A 19,841-nucleotide genomic window follows, 5' to 3' on the forward strand; every position below is an offset into this window, starting at 1 on the left:
TTATCTGTGGAGGTGAACCACACATATATGATGACTGTCCCTTTGAAATAACAGATTAATTCAATTTGTAAAGCAAATCTCTCGCAGAATTGTGCTTCATACTATTGGAGTATTTTAGCGAAAATGCAACAGTGCAGTGACGTCAACGACAGAATATACAGTAGATAGTATAAAGTTCACAAGACAGGCGAGAGTGTTAGAGAATTTGACAGTTTGAGATTGTAAGTGTTATTTGAGTCAAATTTAACCGGACTCCAACCATAACACTGAAATTGCATAAAGACAGTAATAAATATAAAGCTTGCACAGAAATATCAGAATGCTAAGTGATGCCCTCACACAAACCATTGTGTACGTGTGCCCGTCCTGTCACCGAGTGGCACTGCATTGTTTTCCTTTCCATGCTTCTTTTCTGTCTGTTTCCCTTTTCTCATTTGTCTTATCATGTCTATGATGACATTTATTTATTTATTTGGTAATATGTAGTTAGTTCTCTTCCAAGTAGTACTTTATTACACCCTGGCTGGATTAATTTACACTCTTACAAATGGTTAGTGGATGGCCCTATCACTGTAAATCTTGTGAACACACAAGGCACTCGCTTCCTGCTTGGCTGGTAGAATTCTGCCGCCTCTCTTTCTGCCCAAACTTAATTCCCGTTTCGAAGGGAGACGCGCACCGTCAATCTTCCTACTTTGGTGTCTTTGACTGCTCTGGAAGCCACCACTTCCACTGAACAGATGAGCAGATGGTGCACTGGCACAAGCCTTTAAAGGATGGATAGATGTCGCTTTGTTTTTTTTTTTTTTTACTCCCGGGTTACTTATTTCCTTGTCTTTTTTTCTTTTTAACGTAACCTGTATATGGAGATGTGTGCATGGCGGAGAAGAAGGTGGTATTGAGGTTTTGATCATTTTCGGCAGAACACCGTTTCAATATACAGGTAGTACACCTGGCTATGGAGACCAAGACGTTCTTGTTTATTGCCCAGTAGAAAAAGACACGATAAAAACTAACTGAAAATGCTTATATAATTACTGTTACTAAGCTTGAAAGTATGTAAGCACTGTTTGTTGGTTTGTTCATTTGTATCTGTAGAGGCTTAATCCAACTTTAAGGCCCTGAGGGTGACTATAGACAGGGAGTGTAGTTTGACACACTTGATCGCCTTCGTGAAATAAATCATTCGTCATTGCTTTTATGTATTTTTATTTACAAATTTTATTGTTCGAGCCCAACATGAGATATTTTATCATCAAAACTGTTGCAGTTCCTTATAACATACATTACTTGGTGTGGGGATTCTATTGGGGAACTTGTGTGCCTTGTTTTAAGGGATCATAGAGCCGGGATGTTCCATTTTTCAACAAGTTCAATCTATGTAGATTTTTTTTCCATCAGGATATTGTATTGATAGGTATTGTCTTGCATTTTATCAGTTTTATTTTGGAGAAATCAATACAAAACTACGGAGTTTAAGGATGCCTGCTGGTAATGGCCACGCCCCATGTCTTTGTGGGAGTCACGTCAGGGACCGACCACAATTTGTCCATTGGAAGTCACTGTAAATACGTTGCTAATAATGTCAAAATAATGGGCCCAAAATGTATGTGGACATCTATACTTAGGAAATGAGAAGCTCACTTCCAGTTTCTGACATGTTGATTTACTTGACACCAAGATACTCAAACACAATGTGTTTTGAGAGGCTTTTTGTCAGTAGGTCACTTTTGGTGCTCTGAATTTTTCACAGGTATGTTCATCCATTGATTAATATTCGGCACTTCATATCCTCACTTACACTTACTCGATAGCACAGAACCACCAGGCTGGACAGTAAGAAGCCGTTCTGCTAACCTCACCTGTTTCGCCACCGGAAGCCAATTGCTACCTTGAGCAGTGCTATTACTTTAAACACTACTGCAAGCCATGGCGGGGAAACATTTATTTTACCTGACTGCCGCCTTTGAGACTTAACAAAATTTTAGCGTTGCTAAATGTCCGAATACTCCAACCAGGCGCCACCAGGGTTCGTGTCCGCATTCATGCTCTTGTCCTCTTCAGCCTGTGTAAGTGAAGAAGCGACTGGTACAGTGATTTTGTGGGGGTGAATATTGTTTTTGCTCATATGAGTTCACGTTTGATCCAAAATATTGTAGAGAAAACTTCAAAGTTATTTGAAGTTTGAAGTGGACGAGTGTTGTAATGTGCTTTTGAATTTTAGTGGTGATGGGTCACTTTTTCAGACCAGCGAACTATCAAACCAAGCGTTATAAAAATGAGTGCCAATTCATCGTAAATTTTATTCCAAAAAAGCCCTAAAATCACTACAGAGTCTTGTAGGGGGTTGGATTTTAGTACAGATTTAATTTTTACAGGCGTACCTATTATATAAGTGCCAATGTTCAGTCGGATCAAGTGTCACTGACACCTGAGCCCGACTGAATTTGCGGGTAGGTGGAGTTAAAAAATGAAGCCATTCGGTCACAGGCCATATTTTTAACAAAACGACTCGTGGCTGCCCTCTTTTTGCAGATGATTTTTTTAACAAGGTTGTAATTGCACAATTCCTGTGTACCCTCTGTGTGTGTGTTTTGTGTTTATGTGTGCACGCGCATGCAGTGTATCCCTGGGGCACCATGGCTAATGTGTGCTGTAGGCTGTGAAGTGGAAGAAAAAAGAAAAGAAATAGTGGAACCCACAGCTCTAAACCTCCCTCGGGTCACAATACACACTGACAGATGAAATACTCACATCATGTCCACAACAACACACACACACCTTTTTCAGATTCCAACACACATTTGTGTCATATGAAACTTAATAGAATGTATCGATACAGTCTGTTGCGGGATCCAAAATGTTTTTTATGTGCATACCACATAAAAATCACAATCATAAAATAAACAGCATATTTAACAAGTGTACTGCAAATGTTGTCAGTGTACAGTCACTACAGGTATAATTTGACAGTTGCCATATCGTCCTTCCAATTTGTGATTACGTAACAGACATATTGAGTTGCCAGTCAGCCAGTTGAGTTAACAGCCGTGTTCAGCAACCGTGTTGACTGCCTCTGGGTTGAGTGGGAAACAAGCAGATGTGATTGAAGAGAGAAAGTGCTGTGCGGGCATTTAGGGGTTGAAGAGTCAGACATAAATTTGTGTGTGTGATCTCACCCACCTGATTGAACAACTGAGTAGGAGAGGCGAACGCTAGCAGCCCGAGGGGTCGAAGGGAGCTGTGAGGGCAAAAGCATTCATACGGGACACAGACAGAGGTAGAGGATATGGACAGTGTTACAATTCATGGGTTCTCTGACAGGGCATCAGCATAAGGACATAGGCGGTAGTAAGGGTTTGCAGTTGCACATGTTTTGGGGTATGAGATATCATACAGGCAGTTGCACATACTGTAATAATTGACATAGTCTGATGTTTAGGCACTAGTCCAATGCACATAAGTGGGTCTACGGGGCACAGGCATGGCTACATGAGCCACAGGTGTTCAAAGTGGGTAAAGGTGGTTGCTAGACAGTCATAAAGGTCACAGGGGCCAGCACAGGGCACACATAGCTGCACAGTACATAGGGAGCATCAGTTATAGTATAGACATGAACAAGTGGTTGCATAAGGAGACAGACAAGCAGTTTCAAATGGCATGGGATGCCATACATGCAGAGGAATACTGTTTGCAGTAGAGGAAAGGCGTTTGAAATTGGCATAAGTGGTAGTACAGTGAATTGTGCCAGCACAGAATGCTAGACAGTATAGGGATACTTATCAAGAACACAAGCGGTTTTACTGCTGCATGGTGAAATTAATGGCACACGTGATTGCTATTTGGTTGTTTCATCTTCCCAGTTTAGTCACTTTCCATTCCAGGTAGTCCTCAACTTACCACCATAATTGGTTTAGAGAAGCTGTTTGTAAGTCGAATTGTACAAACAATTCGACTTACAAATCGTGACATATTAAATTTCGTTTTACAGTTCTATTTTATTTAATTCATCCATCCATAATCTTAGCTGCTTATCAAATATTCTCTTAAACAAATGTGAATACAATTACATTCTGTACGAAACACTGCTATGAACAATGAAAAAAAAAATAACACCCACACACTTTTTTAACACAAAATGTAAGTTTACTTACTTATACTCCCACTCAGTTGAACCGACCTGGAGAGTGAGCATGTCACTTCAGGTCACTTCACAAATGTAGTTGGAGTTTTTGTTGAACCACAGATGAACGTTGTACATTGCTCATTTGAACACATTCTGCATCTTGTTTGCAGCAGGTTAAAGCCACTGTAGCCGACTGTGACAAATTAGCATCATACAGAATTCGTCAAATATCGTAAAAAATACTGTGTGTGTCATCGACTCACAACTTCATCATGTCAGTGGCACAAGTACACAATAATATTTTTATCTTTGCACAATTTACCTCAAACCGGACAGCTTATCCAAGTTTGCTGTTCAAAATGGCGGAGTAGCAGAAGCACAATACAGTATGATACAAAATAATTTATTCATATTGCACATTTCACAATAGCTTGAGCTGTAACAAAGAGCTTTCCATACGGTGTAAGATGAATTAGCGGGAAATTAGAAAACACATTTAAACACATAACCAATAGTTACCAGAGGAACAGCAGAAAGAGCGACATGCAGTATCACGTTGACTCGAACGTTAAAGAATAAAAATGTGTCATAGGGGGCTTGCTTAACATTTAATCAATCTTAGTAGTTCAAAACAGGATGCAGTGTCCTTTCCGACTGAAATCCAGAGAAACCAATGCAGCAAGACTGCACAAGCATTTGTTGGTTTTAAGCAAGCAAGACAGGCAGCTGCTACCAAATTATACAAATTCTTTATATGCAGAACACATATACGGAGATTTACAACAATACCTAACCATATTTTCAATTTCAAATTTACCTGTGTATAAAACAAGGGAAGCTTGTCATACAGATGTTCACCAGCGGCACACAATAGATAAAAATGTGGATGTCTGTATATTGAAAGACTGGGCTCACTGTCATTCTCTTCAATTTACCCACTTAAGTGAATGGACCCAGAGAAGTGCGCACTGCTTGAAAAGAAAATGCCACATATATGAATGAAATTGTAGAAATGGTCAAGTATTTTTGTAAAACGCTATATGCACTGTATATGCGATATTATTATGCCTTAACCGCAGCCGGAGACGATGGCTCTGCTGCCAACATCCAAAAATGTATTTTTCAACTGTGTAAAACCTTTTTGTGTGTATAATAGGCTAGAATTTACCACGCTGCCAAATCATGCAACTGCGATTCAAATTTTTAATCACCGGAAAAACTGTGGCCAAGACTGGGCCATTTGTGAAATCTTGTGGAAAAACCCCTGCGAGTCTGCAGGTGCCAGTGGAGAGCACAGGTAACGCATGGGCAATAATACAGGGCAGCTGACCAGAGCATGAGTGGCAATACAGTGCACAAGTGCCAATACTGGGTGCAGGCTATTTTGAAAGTCATGAGCAGGGCACAATCAGCTATTCAAAGGAAAAGCACAAGACACAGGCAGTGACCAGGGCTATCTGATATACATTTGATGGACAATTGCAGAACACATTCATTGCCAGTCACAAAAGTAACCCTCCACCAATGGAACGTATCCCCCACTTAAACTTTAAGATTTTCATTTTATTCAGATCAAGCAGTCATGCTGAAAAAATGCTCTCTGATTTTCTTTCTGCCTCTCTCATTTTCTGGTCAATGGACCTTGTTCCTACTCAAAAAAAGGTGAGCTAGAAAAAAAAGAACTTCTTTCTTCTTCACCGCTGTTTCTAAATTTATGTACAGGACCCTGGCACTAATTTGACACAACATCGCTCTGAAATCTCCCTCAGCTTCATTTTGTATTATCATTTGATGGTGTCCAATTTAAACCATTTCAAAAGCCTTTAGAGCACTCAACCTGCTCCCTTGTGTGTGCACGTGCCTGTGCGTGCGCGTGCGTGTGTGTGTGAGTTGGTTAACATCTATAAGGCATTGAAAAGGGGGTGTTTGATTTTCTCAAGGCAAAACAACCCTCTCCTGCTTCCATACAGTCATTGCTTCTTTCTTTGCTACTTCCCCTCTTATTGAATTTCGTACATTGAGTTCAAAACATTTCTGGTACAGACATTACCTTTGTGAAATACTTTGATCCACAACGCTTTTTGCTGTGTTAATGCACCTCCACAACCCAACCAATGGGGAAATTGAGGTTCACTGAGATTACCCTCAAGAATAAAAATCAACGAATGAGGAAGAAAAAGAACTATCTTTATTTGTTATGTACACTCACGTACAAGAAATGTGATACCTGCATTTAAGCCATCACAGTAGTGAACGCAGCAAACACTCACTTAGTGTAACACACTGGAATGGGCTACTTAGGCAACCAGGAAAAAATTTGGGGTACTGGCGTCTTGCTCAAAGACATCAAGTAATGTGAGGGATTGATGGTCTTGAAGTGGAGTCCTCAAATCCAAACCACTTAGAATACCAATTGCTGTTCCAGATCTCATTGTCTTTGCCTAGGTCAGAATTGAAGTCCAGAACAAAGGAGAGCTGTCGTTCACGAAAGACTAAACAATTTCTGGGTACTCTGAGCGGCTGTTTCGGCACATACAATTGTCAGGAACCATCTTGTCACTGGAAGACGGATGGATGCTAACCTACTCGTTTACTTGGTTATACCCCAACATACAGCCACAGAACCGGTTGGTAATATATATGCACACACTGGCACGGCATCTCTCACAAAGTGACTCCAGAGTAGAAGCGAGTTAAACCCCTCAAGCGGACTGGTTCCAGAGCCGAAGCCATTTAGGCGACCCCAACTACAGTATGTCCAGTCAGAACCTCTTGAGTGTGCACAGCAACTTCGGCTCTTTCTCTGCCAGAAAGGCAACATTCCACATGCCCAGAGAAAGCTTCTGCAGCTTAGTATTGTAATGCCAAGGTTGCTGCCATCAGCTACCGCCCAGCTTCTACTGCACCTGACCCCCTGGCTCCTCTGACCAGTGGCGAGCCCATGGGAAGGGGCACCCATGTCGCCATGCCTCCACCATGTTTGGCTCCCAGTAACCAACTTTTGGGCATGGGAAAACTATGTCCACTCTTTCTTTTTAAATTACCATTGGGCGTAGTTTTGCTTTGTCTTGTCAGTCACTTCGTACCTCTTTTTTTCTGAGATGACCCTACCGGGGCCATAAAGCCCACAGCAATTTTTTTTTAATGTTGTAACGTTTTGCCACAATTTTATTGTTTTTGAGGAATACACATACTACTAGAATTTATAACTTTGTGTGTTGCACTGGAATGATAGGTTTTATAAATATTTAGCTTATCACACACTTCCAGGACATTTATTTCATGATATATATATGTATATATTTCATGATGTATTTAATTGCAAATTTAGTTTGGGAGTGTGTGGAACTGGCATGATGAATCATCCTTCAGTGTACTGCAGTTCGCTTCAAGACTACTGAAATTACAACCACACAAGTGGACATATTAGTGTAACAATATTCTCTCATTGTTTATCACAAAAAATATCACCATCCAATTAAAAGTCAATTTTGATGGTATTGGGTCTCATAATATTGGCATACATACCATAGTTGTGAATATTGGGTGAGTAATATTTTTTTGCTCGTGTATATTATTTTTTTCACTACTTTCACTGTAATTAAAAATTATATATTTTTTTCATTGGATGGTGAACAGACCGAATTAGATATCTTGGAGTGTAAAGCTCATTAACTAATTTGCTAAATTTTAGACTTTGTGTTTTTTTTTAATCATTACATGAAGAAATTAATCATTTTTGCTGTAGTTGAAAACTGTGAGAGAGGGATTTTTGCCCTCCCCATCCTTTGTCACATTACAAGCGCGACAGTGACTTCTGCCACGTGTGTCCAACTTCAGTCACATGTACCTTGCTTTCATTCCCAGCAATGGTCCCATATGTTTGTCAAAATGTGTGTGTTGTGTGCTTTTTCCAGCCTGATTTGTTCCCCTGCTTTCCCTCCGATGAGCCCCGCACTCCCTGGGGGTCCAAGGCCGAAGCCTCACGCTATTTATACAGACCCAACAGCTGGGGCCCTCCCAGCCAAAGCAGTGGGGGTCGGGGAATGAGTAGAGAAATTATCATGGAAACTTCAGGTTAAACCAAGCGTTGGAAATGTCTGCCTGTTCACTTTTTTCATTTCGTCGTTCCCTTGGTGCTTCTTTTACGCGGGGAACCAGGGCAGCCATGTCAGTTAGGCAAGTATCCAGTGACATTCAAATGAAACAAACAAAATCCTCATTTTCTCAATACCTTCTCTTCTTTTTAAATTCTCGCAGCATTGATGCGCATTTATTACAGTCCTCTGTGCTTAGTCAAAGAAGTACCGGGGACTCGCTAAACCTAAACGAGAAATGTAAATCTTCATTTAGTTTCCCGTGCACTTTAATGTATTTCCTTTTTCCTTTTTGGAATGTTCAACAAAGCCAACCTGCTTTTGCGAAAGTGAGCTTTTTGAGTTCTATCCTTCCTTCTTCTCAATGGCTTTGACAGTGCGTGTCCTGTTATGAACCTCAACCCTGCAAATTTGTGCCCTTACTGCTCTGGCCATCTCTAGCGCTCGGCTGCCTTCACTTGTGTCATTCTGTCTTCTCTTTACTGCTCTTCTCTCCTCTCTTGCCATTTTATCATGTGAGCTGCTCTTGAAAGGATTTCATTCGTTCGGATACTTCTTTCAGTTAAGGGCCATTGTCATAGAGATCACGTCACAGGGATGCTCGGCTAATCAGAGGTGAAGTGATCTTGGCCTAATTGCTTTAAGGGACGTATATACAGATTGAGGGCGAGGTAATCACTGTAGCTTCAAGTTGGCCTCATTTGAGTTAGATATTTTAGTGGAAAATCTTTTATTTATTTATTTTTTTCAATAGATATCACATAACACCAAGTCATTCAATGTGTTTGTCGGGATAGGTACAGAAGATGGTACTTTTTGGGGTATGGACCAATTTGGGTTGGTACTACCGAGTGATATTACTGATTAACATGACATCAAACGGTGCCATTTTTCAGTTCTGAAGTGCGTATTTTTAAGTTATGGCTGTGCGGGATTAGAAGATCTGTCGATTTACCATGGCACAGCAGCAAAATGATTTCACCCACTAAAACACATGCTAAACATAAATCTGAGTTTGGAAGCAAGAAAAACTTGCCAAGGCAAACAAATTTCCCCATTGTGGGGCTAATAAAGGACATCTTTATCTTTAAATGCAGTTTATGAAGTATATTGTAGCGATGGCGCAGCCTCACACATCTTAGCATGCTTGTTTGAGCACGGTGGATGGGACTTCTCTGTGGTGGCGAATTCCGGGGGCCCCGCATTTGGGTGGGCGCCCCCTCTGTCCAGTGGTGCGCGGCTTTACTGTCATTATGGTATAAAGTATATGTATTGTGTTTTAGAGCAATACTTACAGGTAGCGATATCTATATTTTATATGAAATGAAATGAATGAATGAAAGCTTGTAGCCATAATGCAATGAGAATTACGTACCACGTCTCTTTGTTGTCATTCACATCCTCTTACAACTTTTCTTATTATTTTTTTTTCTGCAATTAATCAGTCCAAGGTGGATTTGAACTTATGGGGCTGTGTGTGGCAGGCCTTGGGTTCTTGTTGAACAAAGAACAAAGATAAGATTATTACAATCGTGTTCATTGTAACAAACTTTGCTTTGCACTTTGCGTTATTATTTAGACGTTATTAATGGTGAAACGTTAGACCTTTTATTTTTCCCTTTAAAGTAATGATTTTCGTATTAATCAAATTGTGTATTTATATTGAAAAATGTTTAATATAAAATAAATTAGCATTTATTACCACAAACAACAGAAACAAAGGACCAAAAATTGGTGCCGTTGAGATTCTCAGTGTCTCAATTGGAACCGACAAACCGGTTCAAATGTGAAGGGTACCCATCCATTTGAGGTAGATTGCCATCTTTTTTGTCCAGCCCTTTATTTAGAAAGTGTAACTAAATGTTTTGAAGGTATGTCATTACTCTACTAGGTGTGTTTTGGGAATTTATTGTTAAAGAGTAAACCTTACATTTAACCAGGGGTGGGCAAACATTTGATTGGCGGGCCACAATGGGTTCTAAAATTTGACATAGGGGCCGGACCAGGAGCATATGGATGGAGTGTTTTGGTAACCTCACCTCATCGGAGAAAAAAAACACTTTTAAATTGAAATGAAAGTGAACAAAAGTATTACAACAATATATATGTCTTTGAAAAACCACAGTATTTAGAAAATAACACATTAACAATGTTTATTCATTTGTTTTGTTTTTTCAAGTTCGGCGGGCCGGACAAAAACGTTTAAACAGGCCACATGTGACCCCCCGGGCCCTAGTTTGCCCACTGCTGCATTAAACCCTACTTGCAACTTTCCCTTGACATCATCTCTCTCTGGCTGTTTTTTGTTCAGTAAAGTATTAAAAAACATCCTGTTCATAGGAAATCATGCAAAAAATGTTGGTTAATATGTACAGTTAATACGACAACGTTCAATCCCTATTCCACTTTGTTTTGTTTACGAATGGTTGGCTGAACATTCACTCAATGTGTTGAATAGTAACTTAGGCCATGTTTCTCAAGTTATGACAAACTCTTGCATTTTTTTAAGATGCTTTTTAGAAAGCAATAAAATGAAAGGAATTATAAAGAAGAAAATAGTTCTTTTTAAACAATGTTCAGGTTTGGTGCGATGAGTGTTGATGGATTTCTTTCTTTCTTAACAGAATTTAGAAACCATCATCCCTGCCTTTGTTACACTTTGGCTAGATTATTGTAATGCACTTTATTTTGGAGTCAGCCAGTCCGTTATCAAATGTCTCCAGTTGGTGCAAAATGCTGCAGTTCACCTTCTTACTGGAGTTCGGTAGAGGAAGCACATAACCCAATTCTGGCCCGTCTTTACTGGCTCCCAGTGCATTTTAGAGTTCATTTTAAGATATTTCTATTGTATTCAAATCTTTATATGGCCTCACACCAGCCTTACCTTTTTGAGCTCCTCTACCCCTATGCGACTGCCTGGTACCTCAGGTCTGCGGATCAAACGGTATTGGAGGTGTTGAGTACTAAGCGGAGCCTCAGCGGAGATTGAGCATTTTCTCTTGCCGGTCCTTCCTGCTGGAATGACCTTGCATTAAATATGGAAATGTGCAACGGTTATGAAATGCGCTGTACAAATAAAGTTGTATTGTATTGTTTTGTATCTCTGAAAACTTTAGGAAGGGAGTTCCAGAAATTAAGGGACTGGACCAGCCTCAGAAACAAGAGTTAAATAGAACATGAGAATAATGTACAATACAAGGAAAGCTGTGAAGTAAGCAGACTCATTTGACAATTGAGAATGTTCAAACTTTAGTTGCATGTGGTGCATCAAATGTGACTCAGCATAAAGGCGTCGATTGACTTTTTAATGGCTTGCTTACAAATTGTTGGCTTTGTCAAATACATTCCCACCTGTAAAGTGTGAAATGAAATGAAGTACATTTTGACTTTTTCATGAAAATTCGTCTGTGAGCGAGCTGTTCTGAATTTTAGCTAGTCTTGGACAAGACCCAAAGCCGCTTTCAAGCAACGGCAAGTGTACACTCTCTGAAACGTTAAAGCCAAAAGGCCAGAAGTGCTGCATTGCGTATTATTGCACAGATTAGCATCAATTTATTTCCTTTTGATGAGCATAATATACTTGAATCCTCAGTGGTTGTTGACTTCTTTGGGGGGTGTATTTGTGTCTGGCGACGTGTACATTGTCAGGTTGGTGCAATTATTAAAAAGTGTAATTTGGTGGATTGCTGACGAAGCGTTGCCTCCCCAAGGGGAAAATAGAATCCTTGCTGTCTTGCAGAGGGCCTGCGTATGTGTGTTTAGAGTCGTTCTTTTTTTGTTGTTGTTTTTTTTTTTAATTCATGGCTTCACGAGCATCACCCTTCAATTCGGCCCAAGTCGTCATGGCTCGAAAAATCCGCATCTGCTTCAAGCCAGACAATATGTTGGCAGTAATGAGGGCGAACTCACCTGCTCTTTATTATTGTTACGCCTGTGTCATTCAAGTAAAAACTTTTTGCATTTTTGGTTATTGGCTTTTAATAATGATTACATGTATTTGTTTGTTTTATTTTTATTTTTTTTAACACTTGTTTGCTAATTATGAGTGTTAACTTTCTGCAAATTAGTAAATATTTTGTTTATATTTTATTTTTAATTCTGAACGTGACCCCGGAATGGATTTGATTCCATTTTCCAGTGTTTTTTGTTGGTTGTTTGAAAGTTTCAGCTAAGATTGACTGCATTGTCCTGGAAAGGATTGTGCGTGGTATTAGAGGTTCCATTGTATTTGTAAAAAAAATGTAAAAGATGACATTAACAAGCATATTGACTTAGAGCTCACACAGTGAAATTAGTAGAGCACATTTTAAACTTAATTTGGAGTAAGCTGGGGAAAATTTGAGAGTAAAAGATTCAGCATAAAATTCTCAGAGTAAGTTTTGTGCTGAATTTCACTCTCAACTTTTACTAGGACCAAATATAGCCTTTTTAGAGTAAAATGTATTCTATGAAATTTACTGTGTAGAACTAAGAATATTTGATATTATACAACGTATGCACTACTTGCAATGTCGCAAATCCATTGAAAAAAATAAGTGCCTGTGATTGACTTGGCAAACAGTGTGAGGCACATACATAAATTGCTTTAATTCCCACAACATTCAAATTCATTGTCCTATTGTTTAGGACCAAAAAAGTAAAGAATTGTGCAGTTGTCCCAATATGTATGGACCTGAATTTAAATGTTGAGATATCTGACCATTTTCTTTTCACGACCTGAATATTAGTTGTTTCATGGTTTGTTCATTATCAACCCACGTTTAGTAAAAGTGTTGAGGCTGCTTGCTGCACCTGACCAGTCACAGTTGTGGTGGTCGTTAAATTTTTTATTTTTTTTAAACTTCATTGATATCAGCACTTTGGACAGTGCGTGTATATGTCAATGACTCCATTATCTGAACTTGAGACTTAAAGTTGGCCAAAAATGAATAGCCTTGCCATAGTTTCTCATCTCATGTTAAACATAGTTTAAGGATCGGCTTCTTCTAAACACCCATAAGGACCTCCTGCCAGTGACCTGTTAACTTGAACATGACATGACTTGAACTATGTCACTGGACAATATATTGGAAGACATCTTTCGCGGCCTGGCTCAAGCTTTTTTTTTTTACGTTTTTTTTTTTTTTTTTCTTGCATCCATATTTGCCTCCTTTTTATGGTTTGACGGCTGACATTAGCCGTATGGTGACAAGCAAGCACAATATGTGAGACAAAACCGACCAAGGAGGCGGGCTCTGTCCTCAGTATGATACGAGAGGGTGTATGTGTGTGTTTGGTGTGCAGTGGGTGGCGGGTGGGGGGCATTGGCAATGTCAGGTTGTAGAGACAGACGAGGATTTGGAAGAGTCAAGTGCCACTGAAAGGGAGGTTGTTGGTGGTCTTCAGAGTTGTAGCAGCTGCCCCTGAAAACAAGTGGAAGAAATAAGAGAAACAGAGAGAAAGAGCTTGATGGGGGGCAAACGAGTTTGACGTCACTTTTTTGTTTCTTAACTTTAATCTGTTGAGAGAAAAAAAAAGTGCTTGGCTGCAGCCCATACGTGCTCTTGCCCCCACGTACTTTATTCTGCCAATCAGCGTACAAGTTCAACACAACACACAAACCACACCAATTTCTCCATCCTTCCTCCTCTCCTGTTTATGTATTCTGCCAAGGTGCTGGAGTGACAACAGGCCATTCATTGTGGAGGTAGCGGAGAAAGACTGTGGATGTTTCCTGTGTCTTTTTTTTTTTTTTTTGCGTAAGGAGGGTGGAGGCAGGAAAAAAAGCGGGAGGTGGATGTGGCAGAGAGGCAGGCGGGTGCATATCCCTGAAACGGTGAAATACAACTGAAAAAGGGGTAAAAAAAAGAGAAAGTAAATCAATGAGCGGAGCGAGAGAGAAAGTGGGGTGAGTAAAAACTAAGAGGGCGAGGGGAGGGAGAACTGGGATCACAGAAGGAGGGAGGGGGATTGGGGGTTAGGGAGAGAGAGTGGGCTACCATGCCGAATGAGTGAGAGAGGCGGAGAGGAAGCTGAGCTTCATCCGATGAAATGAGGTGAAAGTAATTCAGCATTAATCAAGCCAGAGCAAAAGGGAGCAAATACTGTGTTTTCTGCCCTCTCATTTGCTGAGGACCTGAAAGGCAAGGTGTGAATGACGGAACCTACAGGGTCCAGTTGAGTAGCACCACTGGATCACAGCATCACATCATGTCTGAATCGAACACCATTGCTGCTTCCACTGCAGACCAGGTCAGTTCCAGATGTTTATTTTTATTATTATTTTTAATTTGATTCCCATTTGCGTTAGGAAGCAGGTACTTTTTACTCGCCGGCACTGGATAAAGCATGGTGGGGGGATTGGGGTCTAACTTCTACAAAGCAGAATTCCGGTCAGAGGTGAACTGTGTGTAGATCCTAATTTGAAAGTAGTTAGAGGCAGTTTATAGGAGCGACCAAGTCGAGCGCGTTTCTTAGACTATCAAAGAAACGATTGTTTGGCCCGGAGCTGCCTGGACAACGGTACAGGCTCCTGAAAGAATTGAATTCATCAAGACGAGCTATTGTCTACGCCGCCTTATTTTTCGGTGATCATTCAGGGGGTCTGTGACGACTCAATACCCCCCGCACCACGTGAGGAGGGGGACGCAGCTCTTTAAAAACCTGACCACGTGTGGCGGCCCTGAAAAGTTTTTATAAGTAATTGCAGTGGGAAGTCCGGGCTAGCACTTTGAGAGATGGGACTGGTAAGGAAGTGGGCCGTACCGCCGTGTGTGTGAATGAGAGTGACAGAGTAGAAAAGTAGAAGGGTCCAGAAACGGAAGATATTTATGCTCCCCAGTGCCCACCCCACCCACAAGCCGCTATAATCACACACGTTGGCACAGACGTCCTTTTTTCTTTAGATGGCAGCTGACTTTGAAAGACTTTGAAACTATTAAATTGTCTGCCCAGCTAAAGATAAACAAGTTATTTATGATATGCCGGTTACAACAAAAAGTGTGTGTGCGTGCATGCTGTCTTGCGGCGCTTTGAGCCAAGTCCTTGTCTCCTGTTTCCGATTGCTACTGTCGCCTGAGTCAGGTTGCCAGAAATCTGTGGGCAAATGCTCACACAGGCTTATACACGCACAAGTTGTGAGCTCTGCATGCTCAACTCACCTTCTCCAGCCTCACACACGTTTTGTGCACCACACGGGAAGATGCAAGTAGCAGTTTGAGGATAAGGAGCAACACCAACACGTGTATATTTGTCTTCAAACCCCCCAAATTTTTGGCGAACAGGATTAATTACTGCAAATCCGTGGAGAATTTATACAAGAAGAATTATAGATTCCATTATTGGTATTCTATATATGCTGAAAGTAGACAAAAGGATGAAATAATAAAAATTCAATAAAACAACACATTTGATATATTAGGAGAAAGAAGTGTGGATTCCACAGTGGTCAGTTGTTGTTGGCCCGTGGAGGGAGGTTCAAGATCTCTCTGGCCGCACTCATGACAAAGTTCCTGGGTACCGCATTACTTTTTTTTAGCAGTAACAAAACTGGAACATTTGGCCTACCGGTAATATATGGATCAAGCACTGTATGGCAAAGATGAATGTGGAAATTCTTTGTCAGATAATCTGCTTGACTTTTTCCCTATTCAATGATATATTTAAACTACTCCAACAGAAATGCAGACACACAAAAGGCATCATTAAGGCGATGTATGTGCTTACATTTATACGTCTGAAAAAATCGCTAAATCATTGAGCTGCCCACCGAGAAAATTCTCAAATTATATATTGCTCTTCTTTTATGAACATTCTAAATGTGTGTTAAAACAACATTAATTTCATCATTTCAACACGCTATTTCTCTGGTCAGGAGCAGCAGTATGGAAGTTGTAAGGATTAAGATAGAAAAGAATATGAGCAGTTTCTCAGATAAGAAAACCATCCATGTATCACATTTATTGGAATTATGAATATCAGATTTTTCCTTTATTTCTGTGATCCTGTGTAATCATCCATTATACAAATGATGGTGTAGTTACATTTTTGAATATTGTTTAAGTACAGAGCCAATTTCCTGGATTGGAAATGACATTTTTGGAAAAGTCTTGCTTGTTTAAATGTTGTGGCATAAAACTACTTTGTCTGACTTTTGGATCTAACTGCACATACTTTCCCTGACACAGTGGACAACCAAAATTTATGTCCGTGGTCATATCAACGTGGTCATTGCTATTTCATTTTTTTTCTCATTCATTTGAAAAACGTCAGTCCATTAAAGCAATTTGCCCCCCAAAAATCAATGCGCAAGTTATCTAGCTTCCCTGCTGACTGTAAACATGTTTCCAATTCCTTTCATCAGTTCACACTTCAGTATTCATATCCTTCTTGTCAGCGATAGACTGAACTTTAGGTGTTTGGACAATTCTCCGAGTCCCACTGATTTCTTGACATGCTCGACTAATAATTGAAATAATAAGGACTTCCGGAGGAATGGAATTTAATTCAAGTGAGCACTTGCGATCAGTTCTGACATCCTCTCCCTGGAATAAAATATTAGATGAGATCGTCAGAACTTCAGAACGTCGGTGGAACTAATTGCTCAGTTATTGCTTTTGACTTTGAGTGGTCTAAAGAAATTAAGATTTTTTTTTTGTTTGTTTTAGTTCAAATGTGACTTTAATCAATTATTTAAGTCCCTCTGGAAATGGCACATTGTATTCTACTCACTGCATATTTACTCGGGTTCTATGATAATTGATATTTTTAGCGACACCGATAATCGGAGCCAATTTGAGAAAGGAAAAAGAGAATAGCTTTAACAGATTAACCTAAATTATTGGTTTTTACATAAGCAGATTTTCTGCATTACACTGTGACGTGCCAAAAAGATAATGAGGCCTGTTGTGTTGAAAACGACATCACAAGGGATTGGTCCATTTTAGGTCCCTCACCTACGATTATGTAGTGTGCATATCTACCATTCAAACATTCCTCTGCAGTTATAGCCTCTCAACCCTGCAGTTTGTCAAGGTTTCTGATCCTTGCCATTAAAATTGATGTGCTCTGAATGTGTAGTCCATGCCATATTTGAACAAATAATGCAGCATTTGTCATGAGGATTGTCAAAAATGTCACCATTACTACAGACCTTCAAATAAAGCGTGTACTGCTGTCATATGCATGCCGCACCAGTAGTTGGCAATGCCTCTTTGTAAAGCAGCAGCAGGCACATGTGCCCAACTGCTTGTTCTCCTAGACTCTTTCCGAAAGTCTAACATTTATATGTGTGGCTTGGGCGGGGTTGGAATTGTATGCACCTGTCGTCCACCTACTGTATGTTGTTCAGCTTGTCCCTTCCCCTAACACCCGTCAAAAGGGTTTTACCGACTTCTGTTTTCATTGCTTACAAGTAACTAATAATAGTATTCTATTTTCAGGCTAGTTTTCTGCCATTAAGTTAAAAATAATAATAAAGTCTGACTTATTGATTCTTGTGGCCAACTCTACATCCGCAATTGCTTCTTTCTTTAACTACATGTTCTACATTTAAGCGGCAAACCAGTCTGGGTTATTAAACTAATTGCATCCCTGGCTGGTTGATGCCATGTCGTTACATAATTTATGCATTGACGACAAAGATGACAGTGCTACTCAACCGTGTTACTACAATCATAAATCAATAGAATATCACATGTCTTCATTGATATTTGCCTCTCTATTACAAAATGAACATTTGTACTTTTTATCCCATCCAGTATAATGAAGGATGAGAGCAGAGGGCCCTATTGGTACAAACAACTCTTATCAGGGGGCAGGTGTGGCAGTTTATGGAGCGGAAGTGCGAGAAAATTTATTTTACTCGGGGTGGGGTCAACAAAAATCACCATCATTATCACAACTTGACATTTTTTTCAAATTGCCGGTTTTAAGGCCTCTGTACAGAAAGCTAAGGTAACTTGAGAGTACATTAATATTTTATTAGCATATAAAATATATTTTTTAAACTATTTGAAAAAGATGATAAACGGAGAAAATGAATTAAAAAAATTCTCACTCAGCAACTTATTTTGAGCAAATAACACAGTGAACTACCAAAAATGTATTCCTCAGGAATAATGAATATGACTTGAGATGCAAACATAAGAATTTGGACGTTATGATCTTACATGGTGTTAACATCATTGCTACTGTCAAATATTCATCATTAATAGATGACATGATTAATTGCTGCTTTGTTCCAGTGGATGCACGGCTCGTTAAACTGCTAACGTTTCACGCTTTCATGCTTTCCACATCATCATTTGTTCAAATGCTTCAAAACAATTGTTGTGTTGCCCAATTTTGAACAGCTTCATTTACTCCCTACCGCTTTGGCGATAATGCCTCACAAGCGATGGGGAGGGACTTCAGAAGATAACGCCAAGTCATGACTACCCATCGGATGCGCGATTAGCTTCAAGTTTTGTCGTCGTTTACTTCTTGCAATTTCTCTCAGTTTATTTTGCAAGCTAAAGTAGAGCAGGAAATGTCAATTCTGATTGGCTGCTGTCACGCGCATTTCCACCACGTCTGGTCGGGTAAATATGCTGACAGCTGGTCACCGTAACATAACAATTATTAATCATATAATCACCCAATCTTATGTATATTGCCTTTTGGGAACAAAATTGACGGGGTGAGGGGATGTGGGGTGCCAAAGTGTTGTAAGCAAAACAGGAGGAGCAGACCTGGATGTAGGCATGGGACTCAGCATGGCTGAAGCATTTAAGACCACTGAGACCACTTTGGAATTCACTCAAAGCGTCCGAAAAGCAAAATGTATATTGGATGGAGGTGATGACTGAGTGCTGTGGTGACCAAAGCCTCACCTGAGGTGCAAAGGTTAAAGAAGATTAGCATTCTACATAAAGGTGTAAAGAAAAAACAAAATCTGTGTTCAATATTCCGATATTAATTAGGGCTGTCGAAATGTTCACATTAATGGGCGGTAATTAATTTTTGTAATTTGTAAAGTCAAAATATTTGACGCATTTAACGCATGCGCAGAATGACCCACCCATGCATCCCATAATCCCACTCGGTGATCTCAGACAATGTGATTTCGAGAACTTCAAAGCTGTGTTTTTTTTTAAAGGGCTCTGATCCCCTAAGCACACGAATCAGCGGCCTATTACAGTAAACAGGTCACACCAACTAATTTAAAAATAATAATAATAATAATAAAGGATCGCGTCTACGTCAAGCTGTCGCCTGTACTTCCGGAAGTATTTGTGGCTACTTGAATGCTACGTGCTAAGATAACGACTATAGGTATGACTGTATGTCCATGCATAGCCGCAGCAACGAGCTGTGTGACGGGGATCCTCTCCTCCGTGGTGAAAATTATAATTGATGAAGTCAAGTGAATAACTTCTACTTTTAAGTGATGAAGCACACACTGATGCTGGAGTGCTTATTTTTTCCATCACGCTTCATATACTGAATATTATTCTTCTACTCCATTTTTTTTCTTTTTGTGAGAACTTTTTGATTAGGAAATGTCGTCTCAGAAGATTAGAATAGAACATTTTACCAGAACTTTTAATGCAGCACCAATTGTTTGATTTTATTTGACATCCCTATCCTTCATTATGATT

At 39.9% G+C, this 19,841-nt stretch overlaps 1 protein-coding gene across 4 annotated transcripts in view; it reads left to right on the forward strand.

Moving 5' to 3' along the window:
• Positions 1-19,841, forward strand: part of slc6a9 (solute carrier family 6 member 9) — a 71,171-nt gene that overhangs the window by 10,883 nt on the left and 40,447 nt on the right. The window contains exon 1 of one of the 4 annotated variants that reach the window (XM_088310606.1): positions 14,198-14,454. The exons of the other annotated variants lie outside the window; for them this stretch is intronic. Coding sequence (XP_088166732.1) covers positions 14,413-14,454 — 42 coding nt within the window. The 5' untranslated portion in view covers positions 14,198-14,412. Of the gene's footprint in view, positions 1-14,197; positions 14,455-19,841 lie in introns of those variants that run through there. 4 annotated transcript variants of the gene reach the window in all.

The sequence above is a fragment of the Idiotropiscis lumnitzeri genome, chromosome 12, assembly GCF_059441095.1.
Source record: "Idiotropiscis lumnitzeri isolate Australia: NSW breed Sydney's pygmy pipehorse chromosome 12, RoL_Ilum_1.0, whole genome shotgun sequence".
NCBI lineage: Eukaryota > Metazoa > Chordata > Actinopteri > Syngnathiformes > Syngnathidae > Idiotropiscis > Idiotropiscis lumnitzeri.